Here is a 22,214-nt window from a genome sequence, read left to right as displayed (position 1 = left end):
AAATGCACCCCCAGACTTAAGTCACAAAGGATGGCACAGGGCTTAGACTGCAAAGTGGACATAGCTCAGGATTTTGTCCAAGTTCCTGTAGGAAGAGCAACGGGTCAGCAAGAACCTGCACCCTCCCTGAGGGACCAGAGCACAAGAGGATGTCCCATCCACAGCAAAAACCTCATTTCAAGCAGAACCAGCCTAATTTTGCCATCTTAATTAGGTCAACAGAATGCACACAGCAGCACTGCCCCTCTCTCCTCAGCATCACGGACACAGACTTGTTACCCTGATCAACATCCAAGTCACAGAGAGGAAGACAACAGACTCAAACTGCCACGTGCAAACAAAAATGGAAACCAACCAAAAAGCACGTCCACACACAAGCTCCCAGCGTCCCTTCCAGAAATCAGTGGCTAAGTGCAGAGCCATTTTCTTACCACAAATACAAGCGGAGTCAAAGAAAAAGCTTTACCAGCAGCCACAGCCACGTGACATGGCAAAACGCTCTCTTCCTGAGCATCCTGCTTTATCTGTAGGCTGCCTTTCAATTACTCTTTCCACTTCTGGACAAATATTTACCTCAAAGAAATTCAAGACAGAGCGCACACACACAAAAAAAGAAAAGGAAGAATGCTGTCATTTGAACAACATATTCCGCTCAAAGCTCTGCCAAACAACTCAAACTACCCAGAAGAGTTTAAAAACTAACAACCAGATTCCTCTGCCATGACCTTAAAAACAACATTTGACTTGCTGCTTGTTTCAGTCTATTTTGACCTTCGACAGACTGACCCACAAGTTAGCACAGCTTCTTGGAAGGCAAATGCCTGCTCTCGTTAGAAAAGCTCGACACAAAAGCTAAATGCAACATGACTTAAGTGCTGGGAAAGCAGCAAAGCGCCTCAAGACTAAACAGAGGCTGGAAGTAGCTCTTTTCAAGCTCAACCTTTTGCTTTTTGCAGCCTGAAGAGATCACTCACCCCCCAAGGACCTGTGCCTTTAAGTTTCAAAGCTTTTTACTTGGGTGTCCACAGCAGCTGCTGAACCAGACCTACCTGCACGTTCTCTTCCGTGACCTCGATCTCAGCAGTGTAGATGTAATCAATCAGCTTCCTCAGGGTCTGCCCATCGACATCTTTTATCTCAATCTTCTTGGCTTTACTTTCAGACATGTCTCCTGAAATTCATTTCAAAAGGACAGTTAAAGTTTGCTTTGCAGGACCTCACTGTAGGCCCTTACTCCCCATACCTCCAGCACATCCTCCTGGTATCTGACTAAAAGACTGCCCTGGCACAAGCTCAATTTCTTGCGAGAAAAGAACCTGCCACGGTTCACTGGCATTCAAACACATATAGAGACTAAAAAAAAAAAAACAACAGTATGACCCTCAACCATGTCTCAGCACAGAGACAGATTCAAAGAGAATGTGGACAAATCTTAGATAAGCTTTTTTAAAAATATATATATTTTATATATTTATTACATGTATTTTTTAAATTTTATATATATATGGGTAGATGAGTAAGTTGCAACAGCTAAGTTAGGGTGCTTTGTGGTATACCCTACAATAAAAGCAAGGCAGCATTAGCCTCTTTCTTTAGAAAGAACCTGAAACCTGCTGAGGAAAACAAGCACACACGTCAGCAGTTACATCCAGTGCGCTGCAAGCTTCTCTCCTAAATTACCCTGTTGTAACCTGTCCACACAGTTACAGCTTATACAAAGTATCTGTGCAGAAAGTTGTATATCTCATCTCTCACCTTCCCAACCTCACACCTCAGAGGCGAGGCAGCCTTTGGATCCAAACTGTAGCCTTTCCCCAAAAAATAACTTTGAAAAAAAAAAAAAAACCAAATATGCAGAACTAGAGCAATAATTTCCCCTATATACTTGTATATACAAGTAAAAGCCATATCTGTGTAAGAGCCTACACATGAACCAGTGCTTCATGTGCACCTTCCCCATCGCTGTTGTGGCCAACGCTGTGCAGGCACCATACACACATACACCATGTGTAACAGGAGCATGTCACAGGAACAAAAGAACGCTGTGAGGAGGAGGAGAAAGGACTCCCCGGGCCATTCCAGCATCCACGCACACAGTGACCTCACCTGGGTTTTAATCACCAATATCTGGAGGAACCACAGAAAAGAAAGAACAAATTCCCAAGCAGAAAGAAAACGGTAAGTGAAGAAACAAAGCTAAACAAAGGAGAGCGTGAAGAAGTGTGAATTCTTAAACCTGGGCTTGACTAATCACTACTCTAAGAAATCTGGTGACTCAGTACTGCTGTAGGATTGAGAGGAAAAATAGTTCCTGCAATCTATGGGAGAAGAAATTATACCCTACATCTCTGTACAGCGTGCAACAAGACGTGGCCGGGCACATTAAGTGCACAGCAGAGCTGGATGCTAAAGGGGTCCAAGGTTGAGCAAAATCTGGATCCTGGAAATTGAACTTTGCAAGATTCACTTATGCCAATAAGGAGGTAAATAAGAGGAGTGGGGTCAGACCATAAGTATTAGAAGAGCCAACAATGTCCCAAGGGAAATGTAGACTGCAATAATATTTGCCCCAAATTCAATTTTTAAAATGAAATAATAAAATGTTATTCAGAGAAGCCCATGAATGCAAATGTACAAGTACAATGGGATAAATGACCTACATTTGGGAGGCCTTCAAAGCAGGTAGGACTTTTTAATTGACAAAATAAATGTCAATCTCCTCCACACATTTCCTCGCCCCCAAAAATAACATCTCCAGAGATGAGAGGGGGCTTCTGAGAACAGGCCAGTCCCCATCAGCCTACGTGGAGCCGGAGGTGCCCATAAGGAGCACCCAGCCAAACCCCACCCGCAGAGCCAGGGAGCAGCCGGAGCCCTGCAGCGTCTGTGGGGCAGAGGGGAGGCTCAGACGCACGCACCCGGAGATCGATGCAGAAATAGCTTGGAGGGACCGATCCAATAACATCATCTGTCTTTGTGGTGTTCATGTGACACAGGCAACAAAAATAAAGGCTGTGTGGGCTTCCACACCCACCAGCAAGCTGCCAGCCCTGCATGCTAACGGCCTCCGCTGCCTCTGCTCTGGTAACAGCCCAGCGCACGATGAGAAAGGGGAGTCTCGTGTGCTGTGCCCCACGGTCGGATGGGACCCGACCCCTCCGGCCACGCTGGCACGATCGAGTGCCTGCCACTTGCCAGAGGGTGCTGCTCTGGACAGGTCTCCAATGCTGCAGAGTGAGGAAGAACCTAAAGACACCACAAGTGAACTAAGGCAGGGGTTGGTACAGAGCAGGAGCAGGCAACAAGCTGCCCCCTCCTCCAAGCACAGACCTAAGGCAAACGCAGCCTCTAACGCGTGGCTGCGGGCAGCGGAGTGGTAGGTCAACTACAGCATCTCATCCCACATCCCTTCAGAAAAAAAAACCCACATCTTAAAGCCCACAGAACCCAACCCCTAGGATGTCTTTCATAAGTCAGACTCGAGCCTCACCTACCTTAATTACAGAATAATTCAAAGCACTAGCATCATCTCTCATACCTAAGGGCTGTGCAGAGAAAGGGCTGCCCTGCACAGACCCCATCCCCACACCGCTGCAGTCGGGCAGACACGAGGGACAGGGTAGGAGGGAGCGAAGGCAGGTAAAACAGGCAGAGGGGCTCCAAGCAGACCCTCTCTAGGGGATAGACTTTGCAGATACCAGCCCCTCGTGAAGGTAAGCCCTTCATGCATCACGCTCAACACCCAGCAGTGTTCTCTCCATTCCCCTTGGCTCACGAGGGCAGGGAGAGAGCAGAGCTCTCCTGCTCTGTCACACCGTCAAAACTGCAGCAGCTCACAGCGCCTTGTTTACCCAGCACAGCAGCTTGCCCTGCCTCCTACATACTGCACTCCAGAGAGGTTTCCCAGTGCACAGCTACAGCTTTTGTTGTTTCCGAAGTCAGAGATGTGCTGAAGGAGAACACAAGTGCAATGGATAACAAAACCGCAGCCTCTTGCGTGTGGGGTGAGCGCTTTGAAGCAGCACACTAGACCTGCAAGGGAGGTTTTTCTGCGCTGCTGCTTCCTCCTTCAGCACTTCTGAAGCTCCCCCAGGTATCTCACAGGAGCAGTCCTAGCAGCATAACTGAAGTATCTGTTACTCTTTCTGAAATGATTGTGTTTCCTTCTAAATGGATAGAAATTACTGTCCTCAGGCATCCCCACATAATGGTGCCAATGAGCACCAGCCACCATCCAAAATGCTCTAGAAAGCCACTACAGGAAGGGACACTCAGTCAAGAAGTGCTGGGTCCCATCTCTCCTTCAGCAGTGGAAGATACAAATGGAAGATGTGCCTGATCATTTTCGGACTTCCCAAGGCTATTTCAAAGAGGAATGCCTAACCAGAAGACACTAGATGGTTTAGGAAAGACCCCAAGGTCATCACAAGGTTATTCATGAGCCCAAAGTCAAGTTCGGTTGCCACTGTTCACTCACCACCGCGTGGCTGCCGGCACTGTTGGGGGACCCCTCCCAACTCCCCAAAACTCCTCCAGTGGGGACTCAGCATGCACAAGCAGCTCCTGCCCAGTCCTGCAAACACCCACATGGGGCGGCTGCCCCCAAGTCATTGGGTTGCATCGCTGATCCAGACCTTAGAAATTTGGGACTAGCTAGGCCAAAAGTGAAGGAAGAACTGGTCTTTGCCTGACCCACTGCCCCCGGGGACATGTCAGAGGGAGGGGACTGGCAGCCACCAAGGCTGTCACCCAGCCCAGCCACATGACGGCGGTTAGCTGCTTACTGTTTAACTCACAGCGTGAGGGATTACACGGCCCAGAGAATTCCTGCATGGAAACATGAGCAGCCCCGCACCGCCACCTTCCCGCTCAGATGACCTCTAAGGATTAGAGGGTTTTTCCAACAATTTTTCTTTTTTAAACTTCTCGTCAGAAACGAGCATCACAAGCACTCACAAGTCCTCCTCGAGGTGCCCTGTGCAAACAGTTGCCTCTGAGCAGCATTTGCTCCTCTGCCTCGCCACCACGGCCAATACCCACTTCCACGGTGCAGCGTCAGTGCCCTAGAAAACACAAATGCTCTCCACCTTAGCTCACCACGCTGACAAAGCCACCATGGCGAAACCTCACATCTCGTCTCACATTCAGACATCTGTTTACACATGAGGTTTTTTCCCCCCCTCCATTACAGAAGGGGAAAAAAGCCTCCCAAATGACAAGCTTTTTCCTCAGAAATGCTGTGTTCTGCTTCCAGTAAAGCAAATAAAACAAAGTCAAGGCTTTTAAAAGGAAGAAGCCACCTCTAGACCTCGGGCAAAGGAACACCAAACAGGGACAAAACCCCCAAACCTCATTTATGCTGAAGCTGAGGGACAGTAACAACCATTCCCTGAAGCATACAATCATCTTCTTTGTATTTAGTTAAGTCAGTTCCTATCCTGGAAAGGAGGACAAGGAAAATGAAGGAAGCTATGGAGCTCCTGACCAAACTAATTTTACTAGAATGACTTAAATAAGCTGGTCACTTCCCTGTCTTGGGATTGGCACAGCTTTTTTTGCTGCCCCACCTGGGCACAGCCTCCGAAGGGCACCTGCTATAGGGATCAGGCGATCGGAGCAAGAATTTCATCCTCTTCTTCCCTTCACGTTGATGTTGCATCTGCCATTACCAAAATATACCGACTGCAGCAACACACCCTGCAAAAAGGCAGGGCTGCTAAAGCACACTGGGATCGAGAGAACAACGGTGTTATTTTGGGCAGCAGCAAAAAGTGCCATGGGAGATTAAACATCCGTGACTGCAAATCAGCATCGGCAGGGCTGAGCCTTGAAACTACAACTCCTGTGCCAGCAACTTCTTTGATGTGCACCATGAACATTTAGGGCACGGCACATGTGCTTGATGTTAATGATGTTTTCCTGACCCAAGGTCTTGTAAAGGGAGGAAAAAAAACCAACGCAAAAAGCAGTGAGCCAAATCTCATAGTAACCTCCCTGTGACTCATACACTACCCGCTCACCCCACACCCAAACAACCACCCCATACCCATGGAATTAGTCAAGGATGACCAGCACCATCCACCGCGTGTACCAACTGCAGACCTAACCGTACCACCTCCCGAGGAAACCCTTTCCTCGCAGGCCATGCCTACTGCCTGGGCTGCAGCTCCTGCCACGGACACAGCCAGAAGCCTCTGGGTTTGCAGTGGCCCATTCAACCCGTGTACAGTGTCTGGTGTCAAGAAGAGTACCTGTAAACATCGCACAAAAATAGGGGCTGCAGGCCGCAAGGACCACACGGTGGGCTTCCATCTCCACAGTTTCGGCCACAATCACCACATCACAGAGGAGCCGCTTGCTGGAAAAACACCAGAAAAGATAAAGATCATTTCAGAACTACTGGTCAGGTAAAAAGCTACATCAGTAGAGCCTGGAAGAGCAAGCAGAGGACAAGGCACCTGAGCTTCTGTCAAATCCCAGGGGAAGGCCCTCTACTCCTTCAGCTACCAGCTCCTGCCAACGTTTGCCTACAAAACAAAGCCTGAGTCCTCCCAATACTGCAGCCCTGCTTGTGGTTCTGCTTTTCCCAAAAAAAAAAAAAAAAAAACAAAACTGGAAGCCAAACTAGGCATGCATGCTGCCCAAAGAACGGATGGGTAAGGGCCTCCTTCCACCTCTCTCAAATAAGCAGGGCTTGGAGAAGGCACAGGAGAGCTTAAGAGTTTGGGCACTACCTGGAGCCAAGCTGTAGTACAGCTATAAGATAAGAAATAGCTGTGCAAGGGAGCACCAGCAGCACTTTAATCTTTCCACAGGGAAAAGGTAGAGTGGAAAAAGAAAGTTATTTCTGTACTTCCTTCCATGTTTAGTCCTGAAGAACATGACCACCAAAACATCTGGCACTGACCAGCACAGAGGCTGCCTCAGCCGTCTCCCAGTGAGGAGATGTCAATCACTGGAGTTTATCCATGGGCCTGAGAACTTTTTACCACATGAATTAGTCTGGGATTAAGAGTCACTGGAATAAAGCACGGGGTTCCAAACAGAAACCAAAAAAACTTCTGAGCTCCCCCACTGACTCATTGTACAGCTTTGGAAAAGTCACTTCATTAACTACTGACCTTTTCTACTAGCCCCACGTATGTCCTTTGAGGATTCATTAGTTAATGTTTGCACAGGGCTTCTGAGATGCCGATAGCTAGAAGTGTTCAGCCTCCCAATACGTTGGTTTAAGATGTTTGAGCATACAAATGCAAAATAAGGGTGTTCTTTTCAAATGTCAAGCCTGAAAAAGGATCAGCATCTGTAAATCTAGATGTCGCCTTCTCTTCAGAAGTGCTTATTACCACGCTGCACTCTGTCTTTAGGAAACTGCATATCAAATAAACACACAGACAGCTTCTAATGGACTGGGTATGTCTCCTCTTCTCCATATATTGGAATACCTGAACAAAACATCTGTGAAATGGAGGGTTATAGTTGGAAAACAGGAAGAAAGTAGGAACTCTAGTAGTCTGTGCTCTACATTCACCCCAGTTTGGAAGGGGTGATGGCAATGAGGGGAGCTCTTTAACAGCCTCTTAATGGAGGCTTCCTCATTTCCTTCAGCTTGTGTAAAAGGTGCTCTGTTCAATTCCTCTTTGGACTATAGTTATTTAGAGTACCACTCATGAAATTAATTTCATCTACATCTGAAAGCTAAAAATTTCAAGTGAGCAGCATACAACAAATAGGCTAAAGGCTTAGCAAAATTCTTCTAGACCCTCTCTATGAGATTTCTGAATGCATTTGAATGGAGGCATGATTATTCAAGGTAGCTATTTACACCGATTGTTGACAGCTTAACGGTTCACAAGCTCAATGCACATACAATAGCCGTGAGAACTGTATATTCCAGAACAGCAGCAGGAGTTGACAAAAAGGAATACCCAGAAGAAGAAAACATCAAACAGATGCTTAAGGGCAGCTTTCAGTCTTCCATGTCTTATCACTTCAGTATTGCACGAGATCTAGCTAACCACAGGCACTAAGAAACATTGTCTATCTCCAACTATTCCCACTACGCTTCAATTAACAAAGGAATAATAGCAGCACAATAGATTTCTGAATATAGCTGCACAAACCACTATTTTCAGATCCTTTGCTTTTAGTACAAAGAAAGGACTAGAGGGATGCCAATTAAAAAAGAAAAAAAACCAAAAAACACAACAACACACCAAAACATACTCTGCTTTACGTAACTGTTACAAGGGAAAGATATTTCTTCCATTTTCTGTTCCTATTCATCTGAGAATTGCTGTCAGACATCTGTGGAAGGAGACATTTCTAATTCTTCTCCACACTGGAGAACGTGTATATTGAGAAACTACTTAATCCACAGAAGAGAGGTGGCTATTACAGCATCTTCTGAGTACTTTGTGGATTGCGAGGGAGCACATACATTCATGGGTATGGCAGGTACTTTCCATAGGAATTCTTTTTAAAAATGGGTTTCTAAGTCTCTATTTGAATGGTAAAGGACTGAAATGAACTAGTCAGGGAAATACTCGCTGAACTTCTATCTGGTTTAACCACTGCCACCACATTGCTGATGTGATGACAGCAGTTCCTGAAGACTGTTTGCTGCTATTTTTTCAGCCTCCATTCTCCCTGTACCCACACAGCTGTGTAGAGATCAAGGTGTTCTCTTTTAACCAATAACAGGATTTTTAAATTTGCAAGTAGAGAGCTGACATTCTTCCCAAGTTGTTGCTTTTTTTTCACTCCCTACTTTGGAGTGCTAAGCCCAGACTGAGTGGCACTGCTAGTTAAAGAGAGTAAGAACTGTTCATTAATAATCTTTGGTCTGTAATTATGCGTAGGTGTCTTAATGTCTGTAATGTTCTATTATTGGTTTTCAGACCATTAGCTCAGTTAAGAACATAGTTTACAGCTGAATTTGCTGTAAGTAATGAAAAAGACTAAGTGAATTATCTATAAATGAAGGCTATTGCTCAGATAATGTTTTTGAGCCGTAGTTGGCTTCCTTCTGCTGGGAAAATAGAGTGGTCTGAGATTGGGAAGAGTAACCCACCACAAAAGGGCTCTATGTTAGCTGTCTCTTCCTACTTGTTGATTAATTCCCTACATGCAATTATTAGCTGTGACAAAGATGGCACAGATTTTTTTCTAAGTCTCCCAGAAGCCTTCCTGTTCCAATCAGCGTGTTTCTACTAAACCAGAGAGGGTGCCCATTAAGTCAAAAGTGTACCTCCGTAATTCGTTCATGACCTTGAATGCCTTTCTCATGTGAGAGGGGTTGACTGTCACTGTGCGCTGGTCCTTTTCATCTTCAGCTGCCTCAGAGGACCGGGAACTCTGCTTAATGCTAAAAAAAAAAGGAGTAGAAAGTTTGATTCAATGACACTTCAAAAAAAAAAAAGTATCACAAAACTGCAGCACAGGGATTATGCACGGAGTTACTTGCATGTTTGTTAGTCGGCTCAGGTTCACTGTATGAAGAGCATCACAAAATGCAACTACTTCTGCACGGATGTTGAAAGCCAGCTCAACCCACATTTCAGTCAGCAGGGAAGGAGAGGAAAAAGTGCCAAACACTTGAGGACAAAGCCCAGCCTTGCAGGCTTCAGGCCAGGAAAGCAGTATAAGTTGAAATTCAAGCCAGAACATAATTGCCTCACTGAATAGAAATAGACTTCAGCACCAGGAACTACAGGAGTACCACGGATACTTTAACATCCATATAGAGAAAGAGAAGTTTAGCCTTCAATGCCCCATCTGAAAAACTCAAGCATGCAATACGTGACTTGTACCTTCTTCTATAGAGGCAAGTAGAAAAGGACTATTAAAACTCCCTGCACAGCTTCCAAAGCATTAGCTTTACAGAGGCCACATCCATTTCAGAAATAGGTCTATTTAGTGTCACTGAAACTTATAGAATGAATTATTAAAGTAGACCTTCCTACCAGAACCACCAGCTCTAGAGGTAATGTCAGACCAGATGCACCCAGTTCTGTGCTGTGTTTAACCAGGCCAACAGGTGCCTAAGGCACATACGCGTCCTCATTACTTCGTTGGGAGCACTGGCTCTTTATACAGAATTGACATCAGGTCGATATCTCTACCTCCCTGATCTGAAAGTGTGTGAAATCACTCAAAGCTAAAGGTTTCCACCTACGAAAAAAGCAGCATTTAGAGTCAGGTCCCTGTTCTGCTTCCACCCACGGCTCACCCCTCAAACCTGCCAGCAGGCAAAGGCAAACAAGACGAGTCAAGCAAGGTCATCCACATCAAAAGCCAACCCCAAGAGAATGGCAGACCTCAGACTGTAACCCCATGGCCACCATGCACCAGACTGGAGACCTTCTCAGAGTCTTCCTTCCAAAGGACAATCTCCCTCAGCTTCATGTTTGGCCCCTCCTCCCTGCCACCTTTATTATTTGGGCTTGTATCACAATCAAGAAGGCTGAATCAGGTTAAACCATATTCTGGGCAGTTCAGCATCTTGACTTTTCCAGTGACCAGAAGATGATGCCTGAAGGAGGGTACAAAGCCAGGGAAGTGTGGAGGGATCCTTTCCCAGAACAACCTGCCACCCTCCGCTAAGGTGTGCATGCATGCACATAGATATCTATATACACGTATACCCACACACAACGTGTGTTTGAAAAAACAGTTATTCACAATTTACAACCCCTTGACAGTGTGAAGCCCTTGGTGAACACTACACCCACGCTGTTGCCTGGTCCTGACTGGTGGCTGTTACCAGCACCGTGTCCCTTGAGCCCACACGAAGCTCTTTGCCCCCCCAGCTGTCCTCGGTGGGTTGCATTGTCCTTCTTCTAGAAACAAGATGCTGATTAGCAGCCAAGCTGCACACAGCTCGAATACGTGCCTGCATACCGAGCAGCCTCCAGCTTTGTGCCCGAGACAAAGGTTAATGCCAAAAACCAGCCAAGTCCAATTCTTTCACTTTGCTGAGCAAGCAAAATATTTTCAGTCATAAGTGAAGCCACAAGGCTGAGCACAACATCACTCAGCACATGTCCCAGTGAGGGAGACGAGTTCCCAGACCATGTTACAGTCATCATCCAATTAGCTTAGTTTGGCTGGGTTAAAAGAAAAAAAAAAAAAAAAAATCAGAAAGTGGAGTGCCTCTTGTTACATGTTCAGTATTCAAGGGACTGGTACCAGGCAACAACACAACCAGCTTTTCTGTCCCCGAAGAAAGCTGGACTCATTCTGCACCGCACGTACCGCCAGCGGCATTCACAGGCACAGAGCGGCGGCGGCACTCGGCTCTTCCCCAGGTCTGCACACGCCAGCGACGGGGTCTCCTTGCTCCAGGGACACGGCCAAATTCAGCTAAGCCTCAGTGTTCTACCTACCAAAAGCCCTGGTTGAAATCTTCAGCCAAGTGAAGTTTGACCACAGCTTTAAACACCCCCACGTAAACCCTTGCTTTTTAAACAGCTAAACCTGCCCTTGCGGCACGCCGGCTCCAGGGAGTGAAAGTGCAAGGGACTTCACTGAGCTTTCAGTCTCCAAAGCTGAAACATGTACAGGAAGCAAACAAAACAAACAAAAAAGAAAGAAAAAGGAATAAAAAGAAAGTGAAACCAAAAGGCAATGTCAGGGACAGCTGTACCCATCGCTCCTGGGGCGGGACAGCTGGACCGCTGTGGGACACTGCTTCGGTCATCCTCAAAGACAGACCTTGTGGGGTACAAAAAGCAACACACACAAAAATCATGGGGCTTCTTTAATAAGAAAAAGCACACCGCTGAGATTTATTTATTAGCACTCCAGTGCCGGAGACCAAAGATTTATTATGTTCAAACTTTTCTGCTGGCAAAAGATACAGTTCAAAGGACACGGTAAGTTTCATTGAACACCAAAGTAAATGTCAGATCAACAAGCCTTCGTAAAGCCTCAACTCCACCGTTTGTGTACTTTGAAAGCAAAAACGTTGCTTCAGCATTTGTGAAAAAGATCAGTCAGTTCTTCCTAAAATGTATGAAAAGTAATCTTTTAAAAAGCATCCTAAAAGACATCCTCAGCTTTATTAGCAGGGGTGGATTTCACATTTTGCCAAAGGCTCACCATAGGAAAATACTGCAGATAGTCTGGTTAAAAACTTGTTTCAAATAATCAAGATATGCTATTTAAAGTTTTTCCAAATGACTCATAAAAAACACATTTGAAAAATTAATGGCCAAGAGCCTTTAACTCATCTTTGAGACTGACTCAGCTTCCACAGAACTCTGTTCCAGTAATGGACTGAGGATGATTTTATCTGCAAGGAAGATTTCACACCCCCATGCACGCGCTCTCAGAGATCACCAGCACATTTCCAACATACAAATGCAAGAACCTAAACGCTCCAAGCAAATGCAACCTGCCATAAAGCAAAAGCTACTCCTGACAAGACTAAAACAGTGCATTGCATAGCCCTCTTCTGAGCCTTTTTTCCCCACAACACTAAGAATTATTACACTTATTACACTGTTACTATATTAACGGAGCAATGCAAAGGAGGAACAGGGTCCTCTGATGAAAGCTCACCTGGACGTGCCCCTGCACCCCGTGACCACGGAGCCTTTCCCCCCAGCCCCTCCGCGTTTGCCTAGCTGCTGTGCCACCACACCGGCGGGACTCGCAAGCCGGCTGCCAGGAGCAATTTGTTCTATTCCTGGGCTATCTGAGGCCGTGCACCAAGTGAACGAACAAATGGTTTCATTTCCCTGGGCCAGATGAACATCCTTGTTAGGGACACAGCAGGATTCTCTTAAAATAAGCAAAGAGGCTCTTCCTTTCAGAGAGCGCCAACCCCACCGCCACCTCCTGTGTGGCCTTTCAACGCCGTCCCCAAGTAGAACAAATGAACCCCGATTTGAAAGTCCTCAATTAAGCCAGTGAAGCTAATCAGATCCCCGTTTACACTGTGTTCCTCCTCTCCAAGACCCACTGGCAGGGCTCGGCTCAATCTACCCTTGGGCTCAACAGCACAGCTCCTGCCTGAGCGTGGCCGTGTAACAACCAACAGAAAGGTATTTTAAAAACCCATAACCCATAGCTCTGCTGCATGCATGTATCAACTATAAAGTTGGGTTGCCTTAGTTACCAGCAGTAATTACAGATGTCTTTGTAGATTATGTGGAAGAATAAAAGCCTTCCTTAGAGCTAAACTGTCCCCTGGCAAGATTATTGCCGTGCAGAGAGCTGGTAAACCCCAGGAACAAAAATCCCAGTTTTGTCAAAACCAATTCTACCACTGGCTTTACTGGATCCAGGAGTTCACCCTAAAGGAGGGACAGATCTCAAATGCACTCTCCTCCGAGCAGAGAGGGATGAGCTTCTGCTCATGTTTCTGGGAGAACAGTGGCTGGGCTCAGCTCCTAGCCCACACGTGAGTCCCTCTCCACCAGGCTCTCACATTGGAGAGATGACGGGACTCCAGACATGTCCAGACCAGACCAGCCTCATCCTGCTGTGCAGCACTGGGTGGGGGGGTGTCTCTGGGAGCTGCTCTCATCTCCTGCCTGTGCACCACAGGCTTTGGTCTGCTCTCCTGGGTTGTCCCGTAACACCATGGAGCTTCAGCCCCCAAAGGTTGGGCAAAGATTCCACAGGGCTCAGCGACATGCTCTCCCGCAGTGCGGGCAATCCAGCGCCTCCACAGGCACTTATATTAAAAGTGACGTGCTAACTGCAAATTTTCAAAGCCTATGGAGCTTCTTTGTGGGATACGTTATACTCATCACCATAAAATATTAATCTTCACTTTCTGGTAGGTTTGATACAGCCCTGATCTAAAAATTTGACAGATGCCCAACAGCAGTTACTAGTGTTCAAAACTCAAATGCCTCTACTAAGATAAATGGAGGCCAAAATATTAATTTAGTCTTGGCAAAATGAAAAATCATTTTACCTTAACTAGCGTAATTCTCTGTTTAGAATCAATGGCCAAAATCATGGCACAAATACATTATGCCCAATGGTTTTACTCCTCAAGTCAGGCAGACACAGTAAGAAAAAGATGTCACTGTAATGGCATATTTATAAAAATCTCAATTTCTGAATTTGTCTTTAGGTATATACAAAGATAGCAAAAAAATGTGACTAAAGGAATACAAATACTGACACTGATTTTGAGCGGATTTCAGAGAAACATATTATCATTAAAACTTATGGAAGGTAGCATAATGGAAAGGATTATTATTTTTTTAATAGCAATATTATTTTCCCATTTTGTTGAATTTTTTCAGTGCCTGTATCAACATGGAGACATTAGCTTAGAAAAATACACAATTGGTATACAACAGATCCCCAAAAGGATATTCATAGCAAAGGAGACCTCAGGGAAAAAGCAGACTTCAGGAACTATGGAGAAGAAAAAAAGTCTTTGCTGACAGTAATGGAAACAACACAAAATAACTCAATCATGACAATACCATTTGCTTTCAAAGGCAAATATTGTATTTCTCAAATGCTATGAAGAGACTACCCCCAGTCAAAGATAAAAGTTAAAATTACAGGTGTTTTAATATTTAACCAAAAAAAAATAACATTCCAGGGGTCCTTTTTCTATTCAAACTCAAACACATCTTGCAAATTCAGAACCAGGGTACCATGCTGATGATCAGCCTTATGTAATTTCTCCATAAAATGAAAGTCCCTATCAGCACATTAAAAGAAAATCAGGATTCTGAAATAATTTATTGCCAAATGTGAATGTTTCAGCTTAAATCCCCCTTGTCCCGGCTGCTTCTGCCCATGTGCAATGACATGGGCACATGATACCACTGAACAACTCGGATGTGCAAGTTATCAGGATATTTGAGTCCGGGCAGGCTTGGGACCAGAGTCAGAGGTGATGCAAGCACCAATAACATGTTCCTCACCTACTACAAAAATGGAAAAAACAGTAACATTAAAAACCAGGGGGAATTCTGCTGTCATGAAAGTCACAGAGTGTAAAATTTGAGGCCTAATCTGCATGACACAGATCTGAGTTGAAATGCAGGGCAGAAGTACAAACCCAGGAACAGAACCAGCTACGGTGCTCACCCACCAAGGTCATTTTTTAACACCTCCTCCCAGGACTTGCTCCGAACAGGCAAAGCAGCCTCAGCAGAGTCCCACACAACATGCCCTTTCGAACCCAAAAGGAGGTGAATATTTCCAGCTTTCCTTGCCAAGAGTCAAACCCCACATCGTTACTGCCTGCGACCAGTTCAGGAGCACCTTCCTCTTCCCGAAAACCAGAAATACAAGCAGCAATTTGGGTAATCGTTCCTCACTTCCAGAGGAAGAGAAAATGCTGATGGGGACAGTCCTTCATGCACTGAAACAGATGGTCTGGAAAAAAAAAGGAATAGGCAAAACAGTCCAGGTACTTTTCCGGTGACTTTTTCACCGCTGTATCCCCAGCAAAAGGCCTCCAGTCAAAATGAGACCATTGCAGGTAACCATAAAAAAAGTTAATAAGTAATAGTGCCAAGGATGATCCCAGCCTGGGGTATCAAAAGAGCTCTGCTCCACTTCCTCAAACACTAGACTCATTTATACATATAAAGGAAAAAAGAAGGAAAACCCATTCCAAGGGCTAGCATCTAGCAGGACAAGCTAAGATTTCAAGGCACTTGAAATTAATTAATATCTGGACTAATATTCAGAGGTGGCCATGCACACCCTTACGGGAAGCAGAAGCCCTACAATGACATTTAAAGAGAGATGTGGCAGACAAAGTTTTGTTTTGCACATTAAATAACACAAACAATTGCAACCCTTGAGTCACATAAGGGTAGAAAGCTGCCCTTCAGAGCTGGGAAAGCAACTCCCACAGGCTGCTGTGAGTGTTTTTCCTCAACAGAGGGAAAATTTCCAGAATTTGGAGGTTGACCCCAGCTTAATTTTTCAATGTATCATATTTAAACAAAACTTCTATCAAGCCCTGACGATTAGTACTACCAGCAGGTCAAGCCCTCTCTCTTTCCCCGCTCCCTGCAGGGTCACCAGCACAAAAGAAAGCACTCAGCATATCCTGTTTTTTAAAAAAAATACAAAAAAAACCCCACCCAAACCAGCTTAATGTTTAATTTGAAGCGGTACAAGTGAGCTTCTGGTGTGTGAAAGGCACCCTGCGAGAGGGGAGGAAAAACGAAGGAAGAGCAAAACCACTAAACATCTCCCCGGCATCTATGAAGTCCCTGTGCAGCAATAACCTCTTTTATGCGTTCAGTGGACATGAGGTCGACCCTGCGAGCACTTTTGTACACAGGTTTTGGAGCAAAATAGCTGCCTTGCAGGAAATACAGTATACGTGGCCCAGCTACCATCCGAGGGAGACACGGGATCCCCTCCTGCCTGCCACGACACCCGCGCAGCGTACAGCTTCCACGTACAGGTAAATCGACCCCTGAAAGCTCCACGTTTTCATTCATAACTCAAAAAAGCAGCAAATATCACCGGGTACGTCTTCAAGTGAACGATGAAGCCGGCTGCTGGAGGTTCACGATGCAAGCAAAGGCAGCCCAGCGTTTTGCGAGGCACGTCTTGTCGATGGAGCGACCTGCAGCGCACCACCACGGGTGTCCCACACACACACCCCCCCCGGTGCTCCATGAGGGATTTTAGAAAACACCCCACAGGAGCAGCCTCCCTTACCTCGTTATTCGGACCTAAAACACATCCTCCCGAAAAACCACCCTGCTCCTTCGGCTGGGCTGTACGGGGCGAAGCCTGTCACCATGACATGGCACCATCCAGCGAGAACACGGCAGGCGCTTAGTGCAGAAGGTATTTCTGCAAGCGGGGAGGAACTAAGGCGGGGGGGGGGGGGGGGGGGGGGGGGGAGCCCCACAAGCCGCGTCCCGGATGCCTGAGCGCTGCCCCGGGGAACGGCATCTCCACCCCCGGGGAACGGCACCCCCCGGCCCCGCATCCCTGCGCGCCCCGACGAGCGGCGGCTCCGGGGCGCACACAAAGGCTCGGGCGGCCGGTACCCACCTCTCCTCCTCCATTGTGCGGCGCGGCGGGGGCCGGGGCCGGGGGGGGCGGCGGGGCAGGCTCAGCGCCCCGGGCCCGGCATGGCTGCGAGCGGCCGCCCCCGCCCCGGGCCGCTTCCTGCGGGAGCGGAGCGCTGCGTCCCCGGCGCGCCCCGCCGCAGCCACCGCAGCCCGCACCGCCCCCCGCCTCCTCCTCCTCCTCCTCCTCGCAGCCTCCTCCCCCGGCGAGCTTGCGATCGTCTCCGGGCAACGGCAGCTGTGGAGGGGCGGCCCCGCCGCGCCGCCCGGCCCAGGCTCCGGTTAACGCCGCTGGCACAGCCCCCGCTCCCGGCAGCAGGGGACGAAATAGGTCGGTGCCCCTCCCTGAGCCGTCCTAACGGGGCGAGCGATGGTGGCGAGCGGGAGCCCACTGGGCAGCAGGACGGGGAAGAGCTGGAACCCCACTGTCTGCCCGTCCACCCGTCCGTCCATCCATCCGCCGGTTGTTGGTCTTAGTCCTTAGACCAGTTGCCTCCACACCTCAGGAGTTGGCCCTGGGGAGATGGCGGATGAGCCGAGCGCTTGAATCGTTGCAATTTAGAGGCTAAAGAAAAGTTTGAGGGGGGTGAAAAGCCCCAGGACTGACCACGAGGTCAAGCCCGCGCCCAGGCCAGCAGCAGGAGAGGACTATGGCTTCAATGGCATTAAACTCCAACAGGGGAGGTTTAGACTGGACATTAGAAAAAAAATTTTCCCAGAAAGAATGGTCAGACAGTGGAATAGGCTGCCCAGGGAGGGGGTGGAGTCACCATCCCTGGATGTGTTTAAGGGCCGTTTGGATGAGCTGTTGGGGGATGTGGTGTAGGGGAGAACTTTGTAGAGTCGGGCTGATGGTTGGACTCGATGATCCCAAGGGTCTTTTCCAACCTGAAAAATTCTGTGATTCTATGACTGGCGATGCTCAGGCCTGCTGACGAGGGAGAGGGTCCCAGCCCCCCTAGGTCTCCCCACTCCCTCGTCAAAAAGCAGGATCTAGCCTCCAGTTCCCGAATTTATAAAAATCGAGTGGTCCCTCTGTGCAATCCATCAGGCCAAATACAAGCTGCGTTAGGTAAGCTGGGTCCTTCTAAGCTGCAGGTGCTATTTAGCCTGAAGCACTGGACTAAATCACACTTGCCGTTTTTATTCCAATTGATACAAATGCAGGGAGTTTTACATAATTTTTTTTTGTCTCATTTTATTAAAAGATTTTCTCAATCTTATTCCATAACGATGAGGCCCTAGAGGTTAATTATAATAATGGCAAGAAACATTTGCTTTCTTCATTACTCTTCCATTCACAAAATGTTCTAGTGCCAAGGAAAGAGATAAGTCAAAGTACCAAGAGATTTCTCTTGCAAAATGACATTCCATCTCTTTGTAAATAAAATTACCTCACTCTTCTACATTTCATAGAATCATAGAATTGTTTAGATTGGAAAAGACCTTTAAGATCATCAAGTCCAACTGTTAACCTCACACTGCCAAGCCCACCACTAAACCATGTCCCTAAGCACCACATCTACACATCTTTTAAATGCCTCCAGGGATGGTGACTCAACCACTTCCCTCGGCAGCCTGTTCCAGTGCTTGACAACCCTTGCAGCAAAGAATTTTTTCCTAATATGCAATCTAAACCTCCCCTGGTACAACTTGAAGCCATTCCCTCCTGTCCTATCACTTGTTACTTGGGAGAAGAGACCAGCCCCCACCTCACTACAACCTCCTTCCAGGTAGTTGTAGAGGGCAATAAGGTCTCCCCTGAGCCTCCTTTTCTCCAGACCCACCCAGAGAACACCCCCAGTTCCCTCAGCCGCTCCTCATAGGACTTGTGCTCCAGACCCTTCACCAGTTTTGTTGCCCTTCTCTGGACACTCTCCAGCACCTCAATGTCTTTCTTGTAGTGAGGGGCCCAAAACTGAACCCAGTATTCAACGTGCAGCCTTACCAGGACCAAATACAGGGGGACAATCCCTGTCCTAGTCTTGCTGGCCACACTATGCCTGATACAAGCCATGACGCTGTTGGCCTTCTTGGCCACCTGGGCACACTGCTGGCTCATATTCAGCCGGCTGTTGACCAACACCCCCAGGTCCTTTTCCACCAGGCAGCTTTCCAGCCGCTCTGCCCCAAGCCTGTAGCATTGCAGGGGGTTGTTGTGACCCGAGTGCAGGACCCAGCACTCAGCCTTGTTGAACCTCATACAATTGACCTTGGCCCATCAATTCAGCCTGTCCAGACCCCTCTGTAGAGCCTTCCTATGCTCACGCAGATCAACACTCCTGCCCCACTTGGTGTCACCTGCAAACTGAATGAGGGGGCACTCAATCCCCTCATCCAAATCATCAATACAGATATTAAACAGAACTGGCCCCAGTACTGAGCCCTGGGGAACACCACTTGTGACCAGCCACCAACTGGATTTAACTGCGTTCACCACCACTCCTTCTCCTCAAACCATGTCCTCAGCCTAAGTTTCATACATCTTTCAAAATGTATCAGCAATGAGGATTGAACAGATGCTATTGCACCTTCCACATGAGGGTTACAAAAGCTTGTTGAGAATCTTCACTAGTCATCACCCCCATTCTTCAGATAAGAAAACACACCTGGAAGTTAAAGGAGTTTATCAAAGTCACATGGGGATGGAGAGCCAAGAGTCCTGCTCTTTAAACACCATTTGGCAACCTCCCCATAAACAGAAGAAATACAGATAAAGCCATAAAGTCAAACCTCACACAGGATTCAGGCCAAATTCCTGCATTTTCTCTCTGAGAATCCTGTTAAAATCCCAGTTTAACATCCAGTTCCTCAAGTACTTCCCCAGCGTCCATTCAGCCTTACACTCTTGATGCACAACTTGCAAAACTGCAAGACATGAGTTCAAACCAGAGAAAAAGTAACTATACTAAAAATTGTAGAATTTACCTAGAAAACGAGGGCTAGAGCTTGTTTCCATTGAGTAAATCCCTCAGAAACCATAAAAAGTCCAGACACAAGAGCAGGTCCTGAAATTGCTGTGAAGTACCTGTGTATTTTTATTAACACATAGCTTTTAAATAACAAAATATTAGGCTTTCACCATAAAAATCTACATCTCACTTCAGTCAACCTGGGAACTAGGCTCAACCTAGGTTGAGCCAAACCAGCAATACCTTCTTACATGCTTTGCCCCACCGGCATGTGTACTGCTGGACTCTATAAATGCCAATAGCAACCACAGAAAAGTAAATCCCAGTGACAGACAACAGCAACAACAGCAAACTGGTGAATAGTCCTTGCTGGAATGGAACAAAAGCATGTTCCAGTAGAGATTACTTTATATCAGCCTTGCAAAATAATTGTAACAACCCCAATACAAAAGTGCAAAGATTGATATCTTGAAAAAGCACCCCGATAAAAGGAATTAGTCACAGTTGATAGGTGGAATTTTTCCAGCCTCTTTCAAAATTCCTAATCCCAAGTAGTCCTAAATTCCTCCCACATCTAATCTACCTTCAATCACTGACAACCATATAACCCATGCTCAGAGCAGGAAAGTCCAGAGAATGCCTGTTCCAGCCAGTACCACCATCCCTTGGCCCACCAAAACCTTTCCAGATTCCTGCAACAATCTTCAGATCTACAGCGGAAGACCAAATCCCCCAACTCTAATGAGCCATAGGGAGAGGAGAGATCAAAGCATTGCCCGTGTCCCTATGAGAGCAAGGAATTTCTTCAATAAAAATGCCAGGAAGGGAGGGAATGAAAACAATCCCTGCCAATCTGATCCAAAACTCTCTCCTGGCCCAAGGTCTGGCAGCTGGTTTAAGGTTGCAAGTAAAGCATATCGAGTGCTTCTGAGAATTCAATTCTGTGAAGAGTACCAATACGCTCGGACAACACCCTGTCAATCTCCACAGCTTCAGCAGAAGACAGAAAGAGCCCTCTCCCCAAAACCCGGCAGAAAGCAAACTGCATTAAGGCAGAAAAAAACCACTTCCAGGCTCGGCAAGGCCCCAAATCACAGGATTATACAGTGCAAACAACGATTCAGGAACCCTCACTCCCCTGTAGATACCTGTTTCCAGGTATATGCCAATATACAAGTTCCAGAGATCCATGTCATAAACAATTTGCTATCTGTAGCAGCTCTCCTTTTTAGTTGCATAATCCCCTCCACCAAATTGTTAATCAAGTTTCTTAAAAAACTATGGCTTCTGCATTGAAGAGCTGGGAAAGGTATACATAAAACACTGTATTCATGGAAGCTTTCAATGCTATATCTTCTCAGCCTAAATTATTTTTCATTCTTTTTTTTTAAAAGATTTTTTTAAATAATGATATATGGTTTTACATATATATATTTATAAATGTATATACTAAGTGTATATATATTTATCTTTGAGTGGCCAACCTGATCTAACCCTGAAGCTGGTCCTGCTTTGAGGGGTGTCTGAACCATATCACCTCCAGAAATCCCTTCCAACTGAACTTACTCTGTGATTCTAATTAAGTAAATATTAGACAGATCTGTATTTAGACCACATGTTCTCTGGAATATGGTCCACTAAGGAAATTAATATAACAAAACCAGTGAAAGGTATCTACTGAAATAGATGTCTTGGTATCTCAGTGAAGTCACTTGGAGGTGGCACTCGGGTGCTGCAGTGGCTCCCAATGGACCCAGAGCACAAGGTGCCTTGGCAGAGAAGTCCTGAAGGTATCTGCTGCCTGACCACTGCTAGAATTTAGTGTGCCATAGTGCTTTCACACAACAAAACCAAAACAGCAGCTAAAGTTTAGCTACTAGAGCAACCCACAGGGATCCAAGTTACCACAAGGCTCCAAAGGAAGCTCTAGGAGACCTCCTAGGTAGGGACCTTCCCAGAGCTGGAATCAGTGATGTTTTGGCAGCTGAAGCTTACGAAGTAAGAGACTCCCACTGCAGCGCTGCTTTCTGAAGCGTGTGATTTGTAGAGGAGAGCTCTGGAGCATCCACTCCAGCCCTCTGCCCCCGCCAGGATCCTGCTCCCCAGGCGGAGATGCTGCGGAAGCCATCAGCACCCACCCCCCCCGCCTCCGGGACTGTTGCCCTCTGCTGGTAGATGTCCCATTTTCACACTCCTGTCTGCTGCGGGCCAGCACAATTGGGGTTTATGAAATACGTTTTCCTTTACTCTTTAACATAAATCACCTTTCCTATTA

At 46.7% G+C, this 22,214-nt stretch overlaps 1 protein-coding gene across 6 annotated transcripts in view; it reads right to left on the bottom strand.

Annotated features, from left to right (window-relative positions):
* Positions 1-22,214, bottom strand: part of KLHL3 (kelch like family member 3) — a 55,892-nt gene that overhangs the window by 32,646 nt on the left and 1,032 nt on the right. Inside the window, exons 2-5 of one of the 6 annotated variants that reach the window (XM_074884236.1) lie at positions 9,251-9,367; positions 7,122-7,285; positions 6,252-6,358; positions 1,050-1,171 (exon numbers count right to left, since the gene is read on the bottom strand). In XM_074884236.1, coding sequence (XP_074740337.1) covers positions 1,050-1,171; positions 6,252-6,312 — 183 coding nt within the window. In that variant the 5' untranslated portion in view covers positions 6,313-6,358; positions 7,122-7,285; positions 9,251-9,367. Of the gene's footprint in view, positions 1-1,049; positions 1,172-4,956; positions 5,075-6,251; positions 6,359-7,121; positions 7,286-9,250; positions 9,368-16,668; positions 16,787-17,010; positions 17,153-22,214 lie in introns of those variants that run through there. The other 5 variants (XM_074884233.1, XM_074884235.1, XM_074884234.1 and 2 more) reach the window with 5 other exon arrangements.

Source organism: Strix uralensis, chromosome 14, assembly GCF_047716275.1.
Source record: "Strix uralensis isolate ZFMK-TIS-50842 chromosome 14, bStrUra1, whole genome shotgun sequence".
Taxonomy (NCBI): domain Eukaryota; kingdom Metazoa; phylum Chordata; class Aves; order Strigiformes; family Strigidae; genus Strix; species Strix uralensis.
The sequence above is the reverse complement of the archived record's forward strand: the minus strand, read 5'-3'. Positions and strand labels throughout refer to the sequence as shown.